Raw genomic sequence first — 23,842 nt, forward strand, 5'->3', positions numbered from 1 at the left:
TATATATATATAATTAATGCAAGTCTCAAACAAACTGGAGTGCTTCCCTGAATACTGCTGCTTATCCTCACACTGCTGTTTACCGCTGTCTCCAGATGTCCAGCCATTCTGGGAGAGCTCTTCCCATTGAAAGGGTACTATTACTGGGAGACAGTGGTGTCAGGCTGCTCATCCTACCGCCTTGGTGTGGCATATAACTCAACCCCCAGTGACAGCCTTATGGGAGAGAACAGTACCTCCTGGTGTCTGCACTGTGTTCCCACATCAAGCAGGTACTAAGTTGTTTACATGTTGTCTCACTGCAAATTACGCTGTCCAAAGCAGCTTAACATGCATACATGTCATCATTGTTTGAAACATGGGCTGCTAGTGCGTTCCATTGATGACATACTTTAACAGTATAGCGATGGGGCAGGGAGGGTTGCATGGCCTTGTTCTTCCATTAGCTTACTCTGGAAGGACTAAGTTATTTGGTCCATGGTAGCTTCAACTTGTTTGTACATGTTAACAAGATGGGGATGAGTGAACTCTATGCATTTCTTCTGTATGATGAGACATTGATAAAGCCTATAGCATTCCATGCCATTCTATTCTATTCAGTTCTGTGCTGTCTTCCTCTAGTTTGCTCTAACCACTGATGCTGTGATGTGATGGTTCATGATTATTTATAAATGACTAATATCGCCCCTTCTCCTCAACTCTCAACCTCTTCTCTGGCACCACAGCTGCAGGTTTGAGCTGCTCCACAACAGTGTGCAGACCGACATTTTCCTTGTGGACGTGCCGACGCATATCGGAACCCTGCTGGACTTTACCCAAGGGCGTCTGGCGTTCATCAACGCCCAGAATGGCCACCTCCTGGGCTCCACGCAGCACAGGTTTACAGAGGCCTGCCATGCCGCCTTCGGCCTGGAAAGCCCAGGAAGCCTGAGCCTTCACACGCTGCTGGAGGTGCCAGAGTTTGCAAGGCACTGCTAGTGCATCTGGTTAGCTTATCTCCCCTCTTTGACGTACTCCCAAAGTCTGCCTTTATAGCAGGTCCATTTCTGTGATTGCGAATAGAAACTTGTTTCACTCTAGAACTTGTGTTGAGTCGGTGTGACTGGGTTGTACTTTGGGTTGATTCAGTTTGTGTTGAAGAAGTAGAAAACAGCCTTCGTTTTCCACCAATGTTTGCTGAGTAGATTTTATTGAAAAAAACATGCAATTTGCAGTTGTTGAATTTACAGTTACTGAAATAAAGAAATATTTTGTAAATATGGGAAACTTTACTAGAGAAATTGATTAAATCGATTGAAAAATGTATTTAATCATTTGTTGGATACCATTTACAGAGTTAATATTTACACTTTAACCCTGTAATTTTGGTTTCTGTACTAACAGGGCAGTGAGCCAACAGAATATCAACGTATTTGTTTATGTATGACATTAACATTTCAGAACTATGTCTATGCTGTTTTTTTTCTTCTTTTCAACAAGTCGCACCTTTTCAGTTCAATGTTTCTATTTTCTATACTATTAAGTGTACATACTCCGTATCACAATTTGACTCGTCTGTTTTCCTTTATTGTAAATGTATACCTCTAATGGGTGTGCCCTATGAAATAGCCTATTTTTGTATTTGAATGAGGAGTACTGAGAAAATAAAATGTTTCTGTATTAACAAAAGTCAAATTACAGTACTCCTCTGCTGCAGATTAACTTTTATCTGAGAATTTAATGTTATTATTTCAAATCATAAACATAAATATTACATATGAAAGTAATCCATATGCATGTTGTTTTTTGCAACTGAATAGGGAGAATGTTATGACCTGTGACTATATGTTTTTTATGGGGCCAGAGGCGAACAGACTAGTTTGTGAAGCAGATATTTATTTCAGATAAATGAGGCAATTATTTATTTAAGTGATCTCTGAGTCTCAGGGTTCATGCGGTCATGGAAATCCTGGAAAAGGCATGTAATTTTAATATCCCATTTTTTAGGCCTGGAAAAGTCAAGAAGTAAATTGATTTGAAGTTTTGGAAGTCATGACATTTGATTTGGTCATATGTAAGTCTAAAGAAATTAATTATGTTATTGTACTCTTCCACTGATAATGTTTTCTTGTGTGAAAGTCTGCAGGGTGATGTAGTTTCCACTTGAATTGACGTAGCTTAACAAGCCTTATAGAAAAAAAATGCAAAGGTTTTTTAATTTTCATTCAATAATTAGAACCAACATGTGGAGTAAAGTACACATTTTGTGTAATTGTAGGTTGTGAAAGGTCATAAAAATATTATTATAGAAATCAATGGCAATGAAAATGGGTGGGAACCCTGGAGGCTGAATGCACACCAATTATGCTGTTTTTGAGTGCAGTTGTTGGCATATTATCCACTAGATGTCCCTGAAGATCTTTTTATTTTATTTTTTGGCTTTAATTTGTACATCACCAGTTTAATATTTTTCTGTAATAAAAGTATCCTGCACCCAACCGCGAAAACAAAGCACATTTATTTAAAATATTAAAGTGAAATCCAATCAATGTACTAAAAAGTTGTTATGCTTTGAAATTCAGTGACAATGCCTATAAGTATATAGGAAGCACTATACCTTAGGAGAAGGTGTGCTTACAAAATGATGGACATATTCATCACAACAGAAAACTACAAATAGTCACAAATTGTTAAACTATGGGGTTTGATTCACTGGTACGGTAGTCTGAAAACAGATGGACAACACTACTGTATCAGAAGGAACCAGCTTACAGATGGAACATTCTGTAAGACAGACAAAACAAACCGACATGTGCATGAACTCAAAGCATGGCGTGGTTTCAAAGCACTGACGTGCAAATTACACAAATGTTTCATGTTTGTTTTTTAAATACTGCCATAGGTGGTCAAAAATACAATGAATATTGTTTTTAGTATTGTGCTGAATATGTTGTATATTACTATTGTTCTTTTTCTTTATCCATCATATATTTGTGGAAGTTGGTTTGATGGACCTCTGATGGAAGATGTTTGATTGCAAATTTAGTTTTAAGAAAACTGAACCTCTCTTTTAATTGACTCCCCCAAGAAATTGGCGTGATACACTGCTTGTTGAATTTTTTTTATTTGTACTTTCTGGTTCTGAGTGAGCCTCACACGCAAACTATGCTGAAACAGTTTACTTTTCCAATGACACGTCCCTGAGAATAATTAAATGATTGCTTTCTGGCCAGTGTACTTGTACGTCTCCTCCTTTTAATGTCATTTGTTACTGAGGGTAAATAGAAGCGGGAGCAGTCGCTGGGGAAGCCAGACCAACGGAGACAAGGACAGAAGGGGGGAGTGAAAAAGACAGATCTTTGACTTCCTAATCTGTTTTATTTCCACCACGATGTGCGCTTTGAGCATGTGCGCACGCATTCTTAGGGGGGTGTGACGGGTTAAGGACTGCCTAATGGATTCCATGTGACGTCCCCGCCAGCAGACTCCTTGTGCTCGCCACATGCTGCAGATGCTTTCTGGGCGTCCGTCTCGAAAAAGCGGAACGTGTTTGGGATGGAGAAATTCAATTCAAACTAATCAAGCTCCAAACCAAGTTTCCCCATGACAGAGCGCAGTGAGCTGAGCGCAGGCTTTGAAGATTGTCTCGCTCCTAGTGCATTTTTGTGACTGGGAAGCCTCCTGGAAAATGTGAGGTTCTAGTAAAACATGATCTGAAAGCCTGGGCTATTTTTGTCATTATTATTCACCAACAGTCATTACGCTACAACATAGCAACAAATTACAGAATTTTATTGCATATATTCCATTCTTTTATGAGTCCTGAAAATAGTGTAATGTGTCTTATTATTTAGCATAATGAAACATTTAAAACAAATGAAATGTTTTATAGACTGTGGCCTTTCATCATGCATTATTTTAGCGATCAATGTGACAGGTTAACTCTTGATTAGGACACACTGCCACCACATCATGACAAATTCATCTGAAAACCTGCCCCAGGTAACATATATTTCACCAACGCCCAATGTTCCCCTTTGAACACAATGAAAGGCCATTACATTACACATTACAAAACAAGCAAACAAATTCAACCATTCTGTACATTCTTGTTGTATTATATGTTAAGTGACATAAAATCAAACTGAAAGTGCATTGCTGATGCAGTACAATGATGAAAGTGGCTGGGAAAAATAACATGACATCAACCAAAACAATCCTTTGATCACAGAGATCTGTGTACACATTGGACCACTCAAACCTATATAAACTAAACAGGGAAGGATTTTGGTTATGGTCATAATTTAAATTTAACGTATTGGTAATAATCTGAAGACACACATTTCTGACTAAATCAAAAGCAGAAAATAGACATGTCCTATTGTGAACATGAACTGAGATCAAGGTACTTCAGATTTTTTGGCATACCGTTTCTATCACATACGTAGTGTTTCAGTGCCTTCCGAAAACATAGACTTGTATCAGTATGGACAAAGTAAAAAGGAGATCCCTTTTGATAAGAGAAAAGCAAATCACAAAAGGCACGCCATGCTCACTACAAAGACCTGAAAGACATTTGGCCAGTTGAGACAGCTGCTACCTCTGTCCTTTCACTGAGACCATAACAGCACAAAAATAGCACACAGTGCAGAGAATAACGAATGATCCCAAAGGCAACCAAGATAAAAAAAACAAAAAGTAAAACAAAAAAAACTTTGAGTTCTGCTAAATTAATGTAGACATACTGAATGGAAACCGCAATATCGATGAAGATTTTCTAAAGTACATTAAACGTTAAAAGTTGATAATATAAAAGATCACCACTAAACACTGCTTAAACACATTGGTTTGTTTTACAGATATGTTGCAACAAGAGCATCAAGTTGTTGTGGAATCCAGTGAATTTTCTAGTGTCCCGCATATTAGGCTTTCAGATAATACAGTACCGTGTGCAACAACATACTACCACGCGGTGTAAACAAACCATACCCACATAACTGTGGAAACAGTTTCCATGGCATTTTATGCAAGAGCCCTTTTTTCATTTGTCCAATAAAGGCATTGAATAGCATGCCGTATGACTCATACACTGTAGATTATTTGTGTGATTGTAACTATTGAAATGCCCTGTCATCGAGACATATCCACAAATATATTACTATGATAAAAACACAACAAACTATTACAACCTATGCTAGGTCAAGAATTATTTTCTTTTTTTTACACAACCTAAAATTCAACAATTGCATGGGCAAAACTTTTCACGTCCACATTGAATTTTGAAATCTTGTTTGTTTTATTAACCCAGACATGAAATAAATGTGTTTACGGTCCTTATCAGTGCTTGTAGATAAAAAAAAATGCTGCAGACAGTGTCGTAGTAAATGTAAAGCATATCAGAGCATTTTTTAAATGTTGCCTTGCCTCTAAAAAGGTCTCATGCATAAGTATGGAGCAGCCCGCGAGGTATCAAATACATTTTAAATCAGTTTGTCTCGTCTCCATTAGCTACAACTTCATAATGGAGACACCGGATGAAGCAGAACATGCCATTCAATATTATTGAGTTCATTGAGTTTTTCTCCTGTTCACTTTCATGTTTCCTACATCAGAAAGCCTCACCTCATAAATATTATCCCTTTTTAAAACCAACACAGTATTTGCTAATTACACATTACAAATCTAGATGCCATTCCCTACTACTAATGGGATTCAATCCTAATCTTATGAGCTATGGGAATTGCAGTAAGAATACTAGGAATACAGCCACGTTGAGACTGGATGGGATAAGCTATGCTATGAGCTTTGGACAGAGACCGCAAGAATGTTTAGGTTCCTTGTTCAACACACTGGCAAAAGATCTTCACCATAACCTCAACATGTGGTCTGAGGAGAGTCCATTGCATGGACAGTCAGCAGCAAGAAGATAGTTTCCCTGCATACAGCACACAACTGCAAGCTCCCAAGCTTATGAGAGGAAGTGCAGTATCTCAGTGAACCTGTTGTGGAATCCCACTCTGATGAAAGAAGGGGGAGGGGGGGATGCAGGGGAGGTTTTTGGAAAGTTTCTGCCCATGGAAGGCGTTAGGATGGTGTGGAGTTTTTGGACCTGGTCTGTGGTCTGTGGGGACGGTGCTGAGGACTGCTCCGCAGGTTGTCATCCATCTGTCCAGAATAAAAAGCATAAGGTCAACACAAGACAACATCTTCGCAGTTAATTAATTAATATTAAGTAATATTAATTAAACGTGTACAGCACAAGGGAAGAGAAGAAAAACAAGAAAGAAAAAAAAAAACCTTCTCTATAAGGTTGGACTCCTTGTTGACCAGCTGTGTTAGTTTCTGAAGGTTTGCATCTACTGGCTCCTGAATAGCTGGAGGAGACTCTAAGGAGCGAAAGTGAGAAACAGACAGAGTGAAAAAGTGACAGTGTTATAGTATGTGTTCCAAAAAGGAAATTTACAAAACAAATAATGTTGCACTTAGGAGTAATGCACTGTAGACATAACAGAAATCCAGCTACTGTCTACACACACACACTCCTTTCAGCTTCTATTAAAAAATGCATCCAGCATTAATGCAAAATAGGACTTTTCTGCTGCAGGCTCATTGTTTTAAGACACTGAGTGACCAACGGAGCTCACCTGGGGGATTCTCAGTGAAGAAGTTCTTGAGGATGGTGTTGCAGAACTGGCAGAGGTTGCTCAGCTGTTTGAGGTGCTGTTGGAGCTGCCCGCTGGAGAGAGGGGCTTTATGGAGGGGGGCGATGTACCCAAACACAAAGGCATCAAGGCTTGTAGGCCTACAGGGAGAAGATTGAACAACAACATACTATAACACATCAGAAGAAGAGGTTCTTCTCAAATATAAATTGAAAGGAAGAAGTTCTGCAATGTCCATCATCAGTGCATGTAGCATGTTGACTGTTATAATATTTCAATATTTACTTATGAGTGAGACTTATTATTGTCAGAATAACTTTTGTATTATTATCTTTTTATATTACACATTTGTTCTTGATAAAAATGTAACCAAGTTAGGAAAATGTAATACTTGATACTATAACACTGACTTACGTGCTTCCAAAGAAATACTGTGAGGTACCCAATCGATGTGACAGTAGGTTCAGGCACTCCTTGGCTTCACTGTAAATCTGAGGACACAGTCAGTTCACCATTCCAGTTTATACATCATTCTCGGAATCAGACTATGCAGCCACCCACAAAGCATTTCCAATAACATGACAGTGCCTGCTGCTGCTCCGAACTACTGACGGTAAGTGCCATGTTCTCATGGTGTAAATATTTGGCATTAACCAAGCAAACTTGAAATGATGAGTTAGGGGTCAAGGTCACTTCAATATTGGCACTAATCAGCCTATATCTGAATCTAGAGAGGGGGTTCAGAGGTTGCCTGCTCTCTTTTCTGCCCCTTCATTAAAGCCAAGAGTTCTGGGCAGTGAGCTCATGACATTCTCTGGGCACGGCTCTCCATGCTTGGTCTGGCCATCCCTGAGGAGATCCTCTCCCCCTTGTCTCCTACAGGAGATAAACACTTTTCCATCTGCTCAAAGAAGAAAAAGGGAAAAAAAGAAAGAGAGAGACCCAAAACCGCAGTCGCCGGTCAGACAGGTCTGGAAACTTCGAGGGGCCAAAACCAGCGGCTTGATATCCCCTGCAGGTTTCTAAGCTGAATAACGTTTTATTAGAGCAAGACTGTCACGGTAGTATGTAAACTAATGTTATATGAGTGTCAGCAACATGCTGTGGTGTGAGCACATCAAACTACTGCATTCTTCTCACATCCACAAAACAGCTAGATATTTGGGCAGTCTCCTTGTGATGAGACCCATCAAATAGTTTCAAATAGTAAAACCAAACAGCTAGATATTTGGGCAGTCTTCTTGTGATGAGACCCATCAAATAGTTTCAAATAGTAAAACCAAACAGCTAGATATTTGGGCAGTCTCCTTGTGATGAGACCCAACAAATAGTTTCAAATAGTAAAACCAAGCAGGCACTGTTTATTTTCAAGTATAATGTGTTTATACAGTGATGCACCACACCTTGCCCTCCACCTCTGTTATGGTGCAGTAAGGAGACTCCCCTTTGGTCAGCATGATGCGGGAAAGTGCCAAACTGGCCTGACGACCAGGGACAAAGAAGTTGAGAGGGAAGGGAGAGTGTGATGCAAACCATGGCCTCGTCAGGTTGGCGTAGTTTTCTGCATCCACCCAGAATGTGTGCAGCTGGAAAACAGCAGTACATAGCACTCTTTAACAAACAAGCTAGTTTTGATATGTCCATGAAAAAGAGATATGAGCTGGAGTGCTTGCTAAAGGTATGGTTCTTTGGTACCCACCAGTGCTGGTCTTAACTTCTCCTCCAGCAGTGCAATGTAGGCCATCGTATCAGCACCCTGTTTGGCTGTCAGTTCATAGTCAGCATTGAGCCCCTGTTTAAGACAGGAAATATAAACAGTGTCAAATAAACATACATGGATATGTTTAATGTTAATGTACTTGTGTAATAATGTAAATGTCAACAACATTTACACAGACCTTTTATTAGAAGGTGTTCAAAATACTTGACATCATGAAGACCAAATCAAGCAAATAAAAAAGTTAATATTCAGCAGATAGGTAACATTTGTGAGAAGTTTCTGTCAGACCTGTTTTCTGAGGAAGTTGAGTATTTTCATGGGCTCTATTACGGTACATCCATCGAAATGGAGTTCTGGAACAGTGGCTGCAGAAGACAGCATTACACCTCCCATTAGATAAGCTATTCATCATCTGTATGTTGCAACACATTCTGAAGCATTGAAATTAACAAGCAAAAAAATGATATAAACAATTATGATAAGCCAGACTTCTATGCAATAACTTGGTGGCTACCTGTAATCGTCATCCATGTCCAGTCGATGGGCTTAGCAGAGATCTTTGCCCCTGCAAATTTCCCATAAGCCTGAGAGAACGTGTACATCAGTTAAGCAAAGATTTAAGACAACACACCTAAAAGTACCTGACTGGTCAAGCAAACAACTTGGAGGAATGGATGCTTAAAAGAGAGGACTTGAGGATTTGAGATGTGGAAGGTCAGGACAACTGTCGTACCTAAAATGGACTGGACTCTACTCTACTCTAGATAATACAAAAGGCAGGGTAAAATCTAGAAACCCAAAGCAAAACAAGGGAGTAATTACTCTTGCCAGACAGCCAAAGTCTATTTTTGTCTGTTGATCTCATGCACCTAACTGCTAAACAATCTTTAGTAATTACAGCCAGAGAGGACTTTTACAAAGCTGGAAAAAACTACTGAAGCAACTGCATTTAACTTATGCATGTGTGCCAGATTTGGGCTGGAAAATAATTTGGTTTTGTGAAATAACTTTGCCCAAAGTGTCAGATATTTGTCCCTGAGAAATTAGCAAGCACCTTGAGCAAGGCAACACCAAATCTAACTGCTACAAAACCTTTCAATTACTATCAGGACACTACCATGGCTACTTGATTAGGGGTAACCTGCAGCACATTTCCTACCTACTCAGTCGTGAAGATAGCCATCATGAATCTGACCTTGGGGGGAAAGATCAGTCAGCCCTGTAGATGGTGAACTACAGATGACAGCTAGCTTGCTTGTTTTCCCTAAGACTAGCATTGTTTGCATTAAGCTATCTAGCATCTAGCCATTTCTAAACCTGCTGGCTTCAAATAACTTTGACGTCGCTTTCGTAGCTTTGCTCAAACATCAAGGGGAACCGACATTAACGATGGCACAACTAATAGGGTCACAAATGTTAGTTAGCGAGAGAATGCAACCCAGATACATAAAGTTGAGTGTACAATGCTGCAAGTAAGCTTACAAATGTTAGCCTGCTTAGATAGCCCATAGTCTCTTCGTCGATCATTAAATACAGCTCCATAAATTGTTAATGACTTCGGTAACTAATATCATGCAAAGATAACCACATTTACCAGCACAATAAGAGATTCGAAATGCACAGAGGGCAGGTCCCAATCGCCTCCCCAGCATCTCAGTTCCATGGGAGTCGCCATGTTTGATTCTACGATCTGCCGTGACCTGCATTTACATGACTCTTATGCGTTTATCAGCATGTAAGCACGTTGTCTATTCAACCTTACATACTGAACTCAGTTGTTGCCGCAAGTTCGACTTCTTTAAAGCAAAGAGCTACTGGACTTGACGAACGTTAGGTTTGCCAAATAACCCTTTGTGTTACATTCATCAGCTGAACGTCAACAGTGAGCAGTGAGGACGCTCAAGGAGGTTCCAAACATACCCCGCCCACAGAGGCTGTCCCACTGGACTGCGTTCCCCAAAATTGTGGGTCGATAAGCAAATGGGTGTTCAAAATCATGTTACTGTGTTAGCCTAGTTGTTCAACGGCACTTTCGGGAAGGACACCACCAACAGCCTAAATAGCTAAAAGCATGTATTACCTATCCAATTTTGTGTTTTGCATGAGACTAGGATTTTCAAATCAGAGGGCCTGAATGGGAAACATTGATTTTTCTTTCATTAACCTGTGAGTCGTGAAAGGCATTTATGTAAGGTTGAGTCATTTACTCAGACTTTTAGGAGTTTACCAGAGGTGCCAGCTATTTCTGGTTCAAAATGCCACCGTTGTCTTATAACTAGCCTACTTCTGGTCGGTGGCAGTCCATGCTCATTTTGGTGGTCCAAGTTAATTGGTTATCATAGTCGCCCAGCCAAAGAACATTCTCCATTAAGCATCACCTCTTGGCCTTGGTAGCAGGGACGTGTACAGGGGGGCTAAGGTTGCCCGGGCAATTTCATGTAGGCCTAGATTTTTTTTTTTAAATCGCCACCCGAAACATTTCATAAAGTAGCCTATGGTCAACGACATTGGGAGTGAGTAGTGGGAGGGTAAAGTAGCTAGTTTGCGAAAGCCCCCTACTCTGTTTAACTGCTGCACGCGACCGGCACCTGAGAGCCTGCATTTTTGCCTCGAGACGGTCACGGTTGTCTTGTGTGACTTAATCGATGCGCAACTGCTTTGACGTATTAAGAAAAGGTGAGTTTTAAGTTGTAGAAATGAATAACAAACGAACAATCATCATGAAGTTATATGAAATTAATTAAAATCTTCATAAATCCAGGCTCAGTTTGCCACGTTAGCCTAAAGAATCAGACAGCTAGCTTGCCTACCAGACAACCAGCCTGTTATCACATGCTATTTTTTGGGAGGAAAACTAAGCTACATGTCTGCTGATGGTTAGTTTCTAACATTTCGTTTTAACAAGAAGAATAAATTATGTAAGTAATGCATCACATTAATTATTTCATTCAAAATGGTTAAATGCCTAAATCCTATCACTGTTTTGGTTGTTGTTAAGTGTGGTGCGGTAGAAGCTAGAATGCCTACGGAAAAGAGAAGGATTCAGGAGAGAGAGTAGCAGCTAAAGGAGGCAGCAAAAGGGAGCACATCTTTGCAGAGTTGGTTACAAAGAAGCAAACCAGCAGGTGAGACAGACATTGCATTGTGATAAAGATGACAATGTGTAGGCTTATTAATTAATGTGAAACAGGCTCATATTTTCAGACTCGTATTTTTAGCCTTGTAATGGCAATTTATTATAATTACATTACATTTAAGATGAGGAGCACCCACAAGCCTCCAGACCAGAGGAAAATGTGGACCAGGAGACACATAGGACAGGTAGGCCTAAGTGCTAATAACCAAATATGAGATGAAAGGACCTTGCTAGAAAGTACAGGGATAAAGAGCCACATGCTTAATAATTGTAATCTTAAAAAAAGTATAGGCTATTTTAGAGATCCTTTCAAAGATTTTGCCTGAGTGGAACAAAAATAACATACCACTGCTTCTAGTAGGCCTGATAATAGTAATGATAATGGTAATAACAATAATATATAATTGGACAAATGTTGCACATCAACTGCAGACAAAGACAAAGAGTCTGAGCCAGACCCAGATGAGAACAGAACAGACTTGGAAAACAGGGAAAGGAGAGACGACACAGAAAGTCAGGACAGGATGCCAACAAGGGAGGATATTGAGATGGAGAGTGAGGCATAATCCATGAATACAGATTTTAGTACAATCAGGCCTTTATCAAATTTACACATTCAGTTGGGCCTTGCTGTCCTATTGTGAAGTTCCCAAAAAATGCAGAAGGGTGCTCTTTTCAAGCCCACTGGTATGATGATGACCCTTGGCTAGAATATTCTCCACACAATGATGCCATGCTCAAATGAATTGCTGTAATTGAGTGTTTTATTTATTACTATTAATAAAGACCCTGTTCTTCTCAGTTCTCCATACAGTCTGTGTGACTTTTTTTTTCTTTTGCCCTTTTTTCAGGTCAGAGCAATGGCCCTTCAAAATTCCTGTGGACGTCCCTGCTTGGTAGGCTTATAGCATATGAAGCCTGTTAATGTTGGTAGGGGGAAAATAGCATTGTTGTTTTCATGTTTGAACCCATACATTTACTTACTTGCCTGGATAGACCAACTGTTTATTGAACTTAAAAGAGCAGGTTCAGCTTTTGAGCCTGCTGACCATTTGGTAAAAGAGAGGCTGAAAGTAAAGATGTTGGAAAGTTCCTCAAAAATTCCATCTGCATAACAGACACTTGATGCACTGTCTCCATATTTATCATCTTGAAAAATATTGAGATTTGAGAAACTGAGTAAACTTGGCTCAAAATGTCTGAAGTTCAGCTTTTTGCAAACCACAGGGTCAACTGAGCAGGGTCAGTGATTGCCAGCCCAGCACCTGCTATACCCAGTTGGTTCCTGTGAGTTCTCTCCCTTTTCTGAAGTCTCACATAAGCTTAATCAAGAATTTGTATGGTTATAGGGAATTTATAACAGTTAATTGACCTAAAATGGTTGAATAAGGCTTTTTTTCTTTCTTCATTTCTTTCCGCCTTTCTTTATTCTTTCCTTGCTTCCTTATTGAGTACTTAAAACACTGGTGTCATCATGATGTGTAGATGAGGTGGTTGATGGTCACTACAGTTATTATCCTGACGGACAAGAACAAAATTAATTAATTCTATTTTTAGATGATTTAAAAACATAAAAAAACTTTTGTGTGTTCAAGTGAGGGAGTTTATAGGGGGAGGTCTTTGGTCTCACCTTCCCTCCATAAATCCATGTGAGAAGAAGTATAAACTCTGAGCACAACCTAGATTCTCAGTCTCCACACGGCAGTGCAGAGGTCTGCAGTCAATCAGAGACAAACGCCTCTTTAAAGCTCTCTCTGCTTTTGCAATTGGACTTACTTTCACATTACTCACACTGAGTACTTTACATGTGCGCTATTTTTCTGCTGCCATTGACAGACTGTATTAATAGTCTTGGATCTTCGGAAAAACAGAAGAATGAAGAGTTGGAAATGGGCTTTGTTTAACTCCTCAGTGGTTTTGCAGCTTTATTTAACATGTGTGAGAGCCCAGGGTACCGGTAAGTAGCTGACTCACTGCTGCTGTTTACCAAAAGTGTCTTTGCTTTCTCATTACCTATTATCTGCTATTTCAATTCAAATCTCTGAGATGTTCACAGTGGTACAGATACATTGATGCTGAATTGTGATCATACTGACCAATGTTGAGGACAGGCAGAAAACTGTATAGAATATGTAACCTACAATGCTCCTCTGTTTATGCTTCCTTGCTGCATACCTGTATGACTTTCAAAACTGAGTCATAGTAAGAGCAAGTTCATCCAAGTGGACAGTATTTACCTCAGGCGTTCTGGTTAAGTGGCACCCCATAAATTTCAGAAGGTAGCAAAATCGTCCACGTGATTGCCTTGATGTATGGTGTGGCCACAGCAGGTGTGAATTCAAGCACTTTATTAAACTTCCCTCAAACATGTCATAACGGCTACCAGCCATATTGTAAAAAAGTTTTTATGAGACCACTGCTTAACAAATGAAGTGTTTTGATATTTAGCATACTTAAAAGCATGAATGATCAAGTGTTTTTGTATTTATCCAGGTGACCTCTATAGATATTTAATTACAGAATAATGATTATTTACCCACAATGTCATTATCAACTGGCCATGCTGTTTTGTTCACAGTGTATGATCTCATGGGATCACCAGACTGTTTAGCAGACCTGTTACAAGGTGGACTCCGAAACAGAGGGCTGAATGAAGCCTTCGTTCTAGCCACCTTCCAGATGAAGACCAAAGCACCGACACACGTGTTTAAGATTTACAACCCCCAGGACAACAGTGAACACTTGGATTTTGTGGTGCAGGGGAAGCTCAATAAAGGTGAAGTCTTTTAGCTTAATGACACTAACTGAGCAGAATGGGTTTAACAAGTATTGCACAGATCCATTTTCTCCCCGGCAAATTCACACATGTTCTTTGTTCGCCCTGCAGCTACACTTCGATACCAGAAGAGCAACGGTAAGTTAGGCCAGGTAGTCCTCAGTGACATGCCACTGGCAGATGGGCGCACACACAGCCTTATGGTCCAGATGACAGGATTGCAGTCAGGCTCCCCCAGGACGGCTGTCTATGTGGACTGCAATTTGGTGCAGACAGTTGATGACCTGCCTGCAGCCTTCAAGCCTGGGGTGCCTCTTGGGCATAACAAGGTGGCAATAAAGAAAATGCCATCTGCTTCACAGGTGAGTAGATATTGAATTATATGTTTTTCTCTTTTAAAAAAAAAATATTTCTGCAGTAATAGTTGTTGTTTTTAAACATATCAGTCTCTACAATGGTCAATTTGTGAATAGTGTGACATTTTAAAGGATAGTGTTTTTTGTGTCATTATTTTAGGATCAACTAAGGGAGCTTCAGCTGGTGATTGAGGACACTGTTGAGAATGTGGCCACTCTGCACGACTGCCACTTTCCGCAAAGTGAATCTCTGCAGCTCTTGGGTGAGGTTTGGAATGGTTGTCTACTGTAAAAACACTATGTAAAGTCTTTAAAGCACTAAAACACATCAGCAAGAGGCACACCACTGTCTTAAACCATTCTGTGATCATTCTGTGTAATGTACAGTTTTACTAAATTAAGTAAGTCCTTATAGGACTCACCACAACAAAGATGGAGTCTCCTGAAATGTTAGTTCTTACTAAGATGATCTCAGAACTCAAAGACATGCTCCTACTTCAGGTATTGTACAATATCCATTTTACAACTAAATGCCATGTTACACTGAATAAATCATGCTAAGAAGAAATGTGCATCATATGGGTAGTTTAATTGTATGTGTTCCAACAGATGAAGGAGACTGAGTATCTGAAAGACAGGATCACTCAGTGCTTGCCATGTGGTAAGATCATTGCTTGCTTATTGTTTCATGTTTCACAAACAGTAGCCTTGTGGATATGACTGAGCATTCATTGAATTGCCTTGAAGAGTAGCCTAATCCCCAGTAATGAGGATGGTGACTTTGGGCGATGTGTTAACTGAGGCGTTTTATTCAACTTCAGACGGGACTGGCTCGACACCAACTGGCTTCCAGCAGCCAGACGACACATGTGGTTCGCTGAGGTGCTTCGGAGGGGCGCGCTGTGTCCAGGGCGCGCAAGGGGTCGAGTGTCCACCCTGTCCTGAAGGATACACTGGGGATGGAGTCAACTGTGATGATGTGGATGAGGTACTGCTGGTATTCAGGGTCTCCCAAAAGCAGCGTTGCCATTTGTGTGGCCTGACTTCTTAATTGGATATGAAAATGAAATGGCTGGTTAAATTGAAAAATCAGATGTGGCTGTTTCAAGTGGCTATTTTGAGAGCACTTGGTGGGTTTGGGGGTTGCAGATATTCATTACCTCACCAAACTCAAGCGCTCCCGTCAAACTCCAGAAACAAATGATTGTGTCCCACGAGTAAAAATAAAGAGGGATTAATAAGCAGTCATGACAAAGACAAAGACATGACGAAGTACGATTGTCATGTTGCAACTGCATTGGCAAACAACCAATAAGCCACTTTCTTTTCTCCATACAATCCAAACAAAGAATCTTTTCGTGACGGTCCAATCTTGATGGACAAAATGGAAAACTAAAATGTTTACTGAGTGCTGAGTCATTTCCTCCAGTGAACATGAAGGAGGCATTTAAAGACCCCTGGTCTGTTTTCCATGACTCACTCTTGTTATCTCTCAACTCACGTATTCAGGGAGAGGCTACATTTAATGACCAGTGTTCACTGAGCACATTACTGAGTTATAACAACAAAGGTCTCTGTGTTGACCACTTTCCCTTACATCCTATGTAACCTTATCGGAAACCACCACTATTATACTAATAGCCTTTAACCCATTGATGCAATGTAATGCTTGGTATCAGTGTCTATTTCACACTAATGTACAAAGAAGAGAGGTAGTAATTTAGGCATATTATTGACATATTGTTATTTTTATATGGAGTGTAAGTCAATGTGCTTGGCTCTGCGCTCGGTGATGTGTGTGCCTCTGTGATGTGCTACAGTGCCAGTTCAACCCCTGCTTCCCTGGGGTGCGCTGCATCAACACAGCGCCAGGTTTCCGCTGTGAGAGCTGCCCGCGGGGCTACACTGGCCCAGAGATCCGTGGCGTGGGCATCGCTTATGCGCAGGCAAACAGGCAGGTGAGTCATTGCAGTAACACAAGTTACCGTTTGTGTTCGAGCAAGGCTGTGTTAAGTGTAACCTTTTGTGAAGAAAAACTTTTTGTGCTGAAATCTTCACCTTGAAAGGCTTTTTGTATGAATTAAATACTTTGGTATGCATAGTTTTCAGCGTAGTATACGTTATTGAATTTGGTGAGGGGGAAAGACGGATGCTTTTAAAATGACATGGTTAAGTTATGTTGGAAATGAATGCATATGATTTCAATCGCTTAACTTTAATGCTGTTGAACACGGACACAATCCATACACTGAACTCTTGGCATCCCTCAGGTGTGCAACGACATAGATGAATGCCAGACTTCCAACAATGGAGGCTGCACGCCAAACTCTCACTGTCACAACACTATGGTAAGAAGTCATATTATACATTTCTTACTATTTTGTGTCATGAAAATGTAAAGGATTGGAAATTTGTCTATATTTGTAAATGCAAATGAATGCAATGTGCATGACTGGTAAGCTTTTTATATTTGTGTGGATAGATGTAATGCATTAAAATCATCAATCAACAGATGACATTGCACATTCTCTTAGAGAACACTACATCACACAACAAGATCCATGTTTTCCAATCTTTCTTTCTTTCTCTCTCTCTCTTCACCCCCCTCTCTCTCCCTCCCTCTCTCCCTCTCTCTATCTGTCTCTCTCTCTCAGGGCGCATTCCACTGTGGGAACTGTAAGACTGGCTACAGGGGGGACCAGGTGAGGGGTTGCTCACCTGGCACAGTGCCTGGGGGCACCGAGGAGCGGCTGTGTGGTAACGGCCAGCCCAACCCCTGCAACGAAAACGCAGAGTGTGTGGTGGAGCTGGATGGAACCATCAGCTGCCAGGTGAGAGCGCCAGTCTTAAGAGCATCACTCAGCATGCAGAGTCAAAACACTCAAACACTCACTGTAGTGTTGTGTCTTGTAGATTATTCTGTGTAAATACTCCCATTAATGCCTGTCCACGTGTGTGTGTAGCAGAATGACTTGGAGCAGAATGTTTTAGCTGGGCACAGGAGAAAAGATTAGATAGAAAATAAACAATTACGATGCTCAGTGAAAGATGCTATTTTTCTAAAATGTCGGTATACGCTGTATTTATGTCAGCTATGAGCATTGTAATGCACAGAGCATGGAAGGTATAATCTTGATCAAAAGTAAACTTGATCTGTTCCTATTGAGTAGAGAGAGCACTACACCAATTAAAATCTCAAAGCCCAACATTATATGTGTGGTAACATCCACAAACCCTAAGACAATATGGTGGAAAAGCTTGTCAGTACATGGGCCTTAGTTAATTTTCAGCATAGTTTTTCTGGGGCCTAGTAGCTTTTTTATAGTTATGAGGGGACTATCACATCTACAGAAATGGACTTTCATTTACAAAAGATCAACAATTTGAAAGAACAGGAATCCAATTGCAGTTGTGTCTTAAGCAAGAAAAGAGGATTTGAAGAATCCATTGAAAAAAATCCATGAAGGCATGGTAAAAATGTTCCATTATCTCATAAAAATACTACAGAGGACAGATGAAGATTTATTAGAACTGTCCTTGCCAATGGTTGGAACACAAAATACAGACTAAAGGGATCTGTACATTTGTGTGTACTCAAATTGGGAAGAAATTGTAGTTTGATGAACACATGTACTGTTTATTAGATGTGTTCTTTTAAAATTCTGTTCATGAAGAAGGTTTAGTACATCAACCAGGACAGACGTTCATAGAATAAATAAATAATAACGTAAATCTGCCTAATGAGTTAAATTAACCTTTATTCAGTGTAATTTATTCAGTCAGGTTAAAGTGTAACTTCACCCCCAGCTCTGAGCCTAACTTCACCCACTGCATGATTTAGAAAAATGTTAAAAAGTAGGAAAGGGGGAGAGAGGGCTACAATACTGGACATTCCTTTTTCCTACAACATTCTTTTTTAAATATACATTTCATGATATAGATAAGACCCAAACAGGAGACTATGCCAACATTTAATTTAAACAGTACATGTCATGGTCAACCCATAAAATGCAGTTTTTTTTTAAATAAAAATGGGAAACATTTACCATTGAATTTCATCACAGTCTACTCATATAATTTAGTTTCTAGCTAAAACACACATTTTAGGGGTCACAACCTCTTCATAATGCCCTAATTCTTATTGTTTTTCTGCCAGTGCAAAATTGGATGGGCAGGCAATGGCTACTCTTGTGGGAAGGACACAGACATTGATGCCATCCCTGATACAGTGCTAGAGTGTAAAGGTCCTAACTGCAAGCAGGTGACGTATAACAAACTCAACCATCTACAGTATGTTCTTGGCATTGCCCCCCCAACCCCCCCCCCCCCCCCCCCACACACACACACACACACTGTTGGTATCACATAGTGAGCATGAACGTCTGCTTTGGTTTCAGGATAACTGTGTATTTGTCCCCAATTCTGGACAAGAAGATGCAGACAGAGACGGGTATGGGGATGCATGTGACAGTGACGCCGACAATGATGGAATTGTAAACGTGGACGTAAGAGCGCACTAACTGCTTTCATGGCAAGCTGTCCTAAAATAACTTGCAGTTACGGTCAGTGTTGTATTAAATAACTTCATTACTGCTGCCTTCTTTGTTCATGGCATCTCACTCTAGGATAACTGCTGGTTGACACCAAACAAAGACCAGAAAAACAGTGACAAGGACCTTCACGGAGATGCATGTGACAACTGCCGTCTCATTGAAAATCCCGACCAGCGTGACACAGACCGGGACGGGCTTGGGGACGCATGTGACGATGATATGGACGAAGATGGTAAAAAATCAGTCAGCATTGAGCTCGTTCACATTATCCCACAACACACACAGTCTTTCAGCTTTACTTCATTCCTGCCAGAAAGTAGCTTTGCACAGTAGCTCTGTTATCCCAAGAACCAAACTGTGTGTTTAAAAGTCTTTTTTCCCCCTATTTGGCTTTCCCTCTGGCAGATTTTCTTGCACTTAGGTCATTTGCTTATAGGGAAAAACAGAAGTCCACGTCCCTCTCTCAGGCCCTGTTTCAAATCACAAATTAAAGTATGCAGTTTGACATGAACCCTTGCCCACTGCCTAATGAGCAACAACAAAACTTAATAGGGTGTTCAACTAATCAAAAACACACAGGGTCCTGTATGGGTACTTCTGTCTGTCTGGCCTGGCGCAGGTAGTGCACTTTTAAACTCTTATGAGTGTTTGAGTCACATGTGGAGAAATGGGTGCTGGCAGGACTTGATATTAACAGTCTGCTCGCAATGGCAGCCCTCCAGACCCTTTGACTAGATCTTTCAAGGGCTTGGTCATGTCTCCTTGCGCAAAAACCACATTTCCACTGTGGACCTGAGGCCAAGAGCTGATGACCAGTGGAAACTATTCCCCCCTCGCAGTCTCACAGAAACAGTGCCACCTTGCATCTTCTGCACGTGCACGCACAACACGCGCCTGGAATACAAAGACTCATTGTGCTCAATGCGCTGTCGGAAAAAAATTACTGTTTTTTAAACTGTCTGTTTATTTCCACAACTTTGATTCCTTAAAAGTAGCAGAGCATGTAGGGAACACAAACTGCTGTCTACCGTCTGTTCTATTCAATTTCCCTAGTTTGTAACTGATTATTAAGCTTATTTAGTCTGTTATTCCTACCCATTCATTTGCTGGCTTTCATTAGCGTATTTGAAGGCTTTGACACAAAATGAACTGCACCATGATGCATCCAGTCTGAATGATCTGTTGCCCCTCCTAGGTCTGAAAAACATTCTAGATAACTGCCCAAGGGTGCCTAACCGTGATCAGTTGGACAAAGACAGTGACGGTGTCGGTGACGCTTGTGACAGCTGTCCTGAGGTGCCAAACCCCAACCAGGTACAGCGCACAGAGCTTGATAGCAGTTCACCGTACACCTGTGGTAGAAAGTACAGTAGAGCACTGAAATCATGGTTAAGCAAGAACTGTTAATCATGTTCACTTATGAGTATTTCTATGTCAAATTACAGTCAGACGTTGATGATGATCTTGTCGGAGACTCATGTGATACAAATATAGACAGGTATGGATTTTTGCACTCAACACATCACACAACGTAATGGATCAACACGCAGAAATCATTTGAAAGTGCTTTTAAAATGTGTCCCCTTTGTTCCAGCGATGGAGATGGCCACCAGAACACCAAAGACAACTGCCCCGATGTCATAAACAGCTCTCAGCTAGACACGGACAAGGACGGCCTCGGGGATGAGTGCGATGATGATGACGACAACGATGGCGTTCTTGATGACGCAGACAACTGCAGACTCGTGCCAAACCCAGACCAGAAAAACACAAACGGTATGTGACACGTCTTACATCAAACAGCAAAGGCATCCATCAAAGAGTCAATGACGGTTTTAGTCATTCTTCATGTCATGCTGGACAGGCGGCAAGTTTGGCGATGCCTGTGATGGTGACTTTGACCGTGACAAGGTGATCGACCGCATTGACAGCTGCCCTGAGAACGCTGAGGTCACCATGACAGACTTCCGGGCCTACCAGACAGTGGTGCTGGATCCGGAGGGAGACGCTCAGATCGACCCCAACTGGGTCGTCCTCAACCAGGTCTTAGGCACCTCATGAAGAACAAGTGATACATGCTGCAAGCAATTTTACCCTTGACATTCTGATATTGACTCCAAATCATTTTATTGTAGGGTATGGAGATTGTGCAGACCATGAACAGCGATCCTGGGCTTGCTGTGGGTATGCTTGCCCTTACACATTCTTGCTAAAAACCGGATGATTACTGGTATTACTACAAAATAAAAACAAAATAATGACATAATATTAATAATTATGCATAATGTATTTTGCATCTTTTCATCTTCATTCATATATTCATTCATGCATTTAAGTGCAGACCAACATCAGAACTGATTGTAAGACTGAAGTATTTGACTGACCCCCGGCACTCTGTCTGTTGCCAGGATACACCGCCTTCAATGGTGTGGACTTTGAGGGGACTTTCCACGTGAACACGGTGACCGACGATGACTACGCTGGCTTCATCTTTGGCTATCAGGACTCGTCCAGCTTCTACGTGGTGATGTGGAAGCAGACGGAGCAGACCTACTGGCAGGCTGTTCCCTTCAGAGCCGTGGCGGAGCCTGGCATCCAGCTAAAGGTTCCTCCACAGCCCAACTCAGCTATTAGCTCGGCATGGGGCTCCACTTTATACTGTATGCTTTCAGAGCTCCTCATCTGTGTAGAGTAGTGCTACTGCGACCCATTTCTACACACTGGCTCTCAAAAGTCTGTGGAGCAGATTTAGATTTAGTTTGAGGATATACGTAAATATACATTTAAAGGCACCTATGAACTTGATTTGATATTTTTTATTTAACTTCAAATATGTCCTGAAGTAGTCAAGACACAACCCTGACAAAATATAGTGCAATTATATTGCTACTGTAGCAAATGTGGGTCACCCTCTAAAACCCCATTGGCCTGTAGCAGCCAAACTGCTCCTCCTCCAAACTTTGAATGCCCCTTTAAAGTAACTATTGTGCCATGTTTTGTGAGCACGGTATCACTCACATGATACAGCTCGCTTAACATGGGCCACATTTGTTTTGTTAGCAGGGTTAGTGCATGATATCGTGTATATATTGAGTCTACAGAGTTTTAAAACACATTTTAAAAGTGTTTAGTTAATATGTGTACACAAAACTTTTGTTAACATAGCATAGCAATGAACTTATACAGTTCATTCTCTCACCACTCTCTGTGCCCTGCTGTGTTGTGTACACAGGCGGTGAAATCAAAGACAGGCCCTGGTGAGTACCTGAGGAACTCCCTGTGGCACACTGGCGACACCACTGACCAGGTGCGTCTGCTGTGGAAGGACCCGCGTAACGTGGGCTGGAAGGACAAGGTCTCCTACCGCTGGGCCCTCCAGCACCGCCCTCAGGTCGGCTACATCAGGTGAGAGCGCTGGCTGACCCTAACGTGCAGCGCACCCTGCTGGCCATAAGTGGACCCACAGCTGGGATTCTTAAGCCTACTTCTGGGCACCCTCGGCTCTGTGTGATAACTATCTTTCTCTGATTAAATCTATTAGTGACACTCCTAATGAGCAAAACACAACACACCTGATTTAGCTAATCACAAGCATAACATTGATTTCAATCAGGTCTGTTTGGAGCAGGGATAGAAAGGTATGTGTGTGTGAGGGGGGGGTTGGTGACCAGGTGCAGGGCTGAGTACCCCTGACCAAGAGAGATATAGTAGTATCCTAGATGGAAGATACAGAGAGATTCCATTTCTATGCACAGGGTGCGTTTCTATGAGGGCCCGGCCCTGGTGGCAGATTCTGGAGTGATCATGGACACCAGCATGAGAGGTGGCCGGCTTGGCGTCTTTTGCTTCTCTCAAGAAAACATCATCTGGTCCAATCTGATGTATCGTTGCAATGGTGAGTGACAGACAAAAACAAAAAAGATTTCTGGTCACAGTCAGATTTCTATCAGCTGATGGTATAGTAACTCATAATAACTGATTTGATTCATTTGAAAACCAGGCTAAGTTCCTATGAGCACGTTTTCTATCTTGGACCACTTTTAATGACGTTCCCCCCCCCCTCTTGTTCCATTCACAGACACCATTCCAGAAGACTTCCAGGAATACAACTCACAGCTCTCGGGCAACACAAGCCAGTAATCGCAGAGGAGACTGGAATGACAGAATAACAAGATGGAAAGAAACTCAAGAGGTCATTACTGGGGAATGGTTCAAACCCAGCATGAAGGCTCTTTTCTGTTCATTAGAGGTAGACCAGAATGTCTTACACAGAGGGAGAGAGAGAATTACATTACATTATTACTAAGCTTTGAATATTACTTGGACAATACTAAGTTGGCACATATACTTGTATAGTTACATTATTCTCCACGTGTTTACGATAAACCTGTGATCAGCTTTATTTTGTTAGCAGTTTACCAGCAGTTGAACAGTTTTTTGCCTGAAGCCAGCACATGAGTCTTTAAGATGTTGACTGAAATTAACCTTCAATCTTAAAGAATCCTTTAAAAATAAATATATAATTAAATTATTTCAAAGAATGTTTTCCTGCTAAGTAAACATTACAGAAATCCTGACATGGCACTAATTAAGCCAATATTATAGAGACTTATAGAAAAACACATTTTAATAGGTCCATAACAAAGAAAAAAACAAACAC

At 41.0% G+C, this 23,842-nt stretch overlaps 3 protein-coding genes across 3 annotated transcripts in view; 2 read left to right on the top strand and 1 right to left on the bottom strand.

The window, feature by feature from the left end:
• The window catches only part of setbp1 (SET binding protein 1), a 12,462-nt gene extending 9,251 nt beyond the window's left edge, over positions 1-3,211 (top strand). Inside the window, exons 3-4 of the mRNA XM_031571208.2 lie at positions 96-272; positions 726-3,211. Coding sequence (XP_031427068.1) covers positions 96-272; positions 726-978 — 430 coding nt within the window. The 3' untranslated portion in view covers positions 979-3,211. The remainder of the gene's footprint in view (positions 1-95; positions 273-725) is intronic.
• A 539-nt stretch (positions 3,212-3,750) lies between these two features.
• Positions 3,751-10,307, bottom strand: mtx3 (metaxin 3). Its single transcript, XM_012828528.3, has 9 exons — positions 9,956-10,307; positions 8,876-8,945; positions 8,650-8,726; positions 8,341-8,433; positions 8,045-8,227; positions 7,056-7,132; positions 6,624-6,781; positions 6,277-6,365; positions 3,751-6,144 (listed from the first exon to the last, which is right to left on the bottom strand). The coding sequence occupies exons 1-9, from the start codon at positions 10,034-10,036 to the stop codon at positions 6,064-6,066; spliced, it is 909 nt and encodes a 302-aa protein (XP_012683982.1). The 5' UTR covers positions 10,037-10,307; the 3' UTR covers positions 3,751-6,063.
• A 2,899-nt stretch (positions 10,308-13,206) lies between these two features.
• thbs4a (thrombospondin 4a) lies at positions 13,207-23,713 on the top strand. The gene is made up of 22 exons (XM_012828536.3): positions 13,207-13,454; positions 14,076-14,273; positions 14,385-14,635; positions 14,790-14,892; positions 15,045-15,130; positions 15,239-15,290; positions 15,451-15,617; positions 16,450-16,587; positions 16,900-16,977; positions 17,284-17,460; positions 18,786-18,890; positions 19,027-19,134; positions 19,255-19,414; positions 20,378-20,496; positions 20,628-20,680; positions 20,777-20,958; positions 21,047-21,225; positions 21,318-21,366; positions 21,591-21,787; positions 22,415-22,587; positions 22,938-23,077; positions 23,261-23,713. The coding sequence occupies exons 1-22, from the start codon at positions 13,373-13,375 to the stop codon at positions 23,320-23,322; spliced, it is 2,859 nt and encodes a 952-aa protein (XP_012683990.1). The 5' UTR covers positions 13,207-13,372; the 3' UTR covers positions 23,323-23,713.
• The last annotated feature ends 129 nt before the right edge of the window (positions 23,714-23,842 follow it).

The sequence above is a fragment of the Clupea harengus genome, chromosome 7 (genome assembly GCF_900700415.2).
Source record: "Clupea harengus chromosome 7, Ch_v2.0.2, whole genome shotgun sequence".
Classification (NCBI taxonomy): domain Eukaryota; kingdom Metazoa; phylum Chordata; class Actinopteri; order Clupeiformes; family Clupeidae; genus Clupea; species Clupea harengus.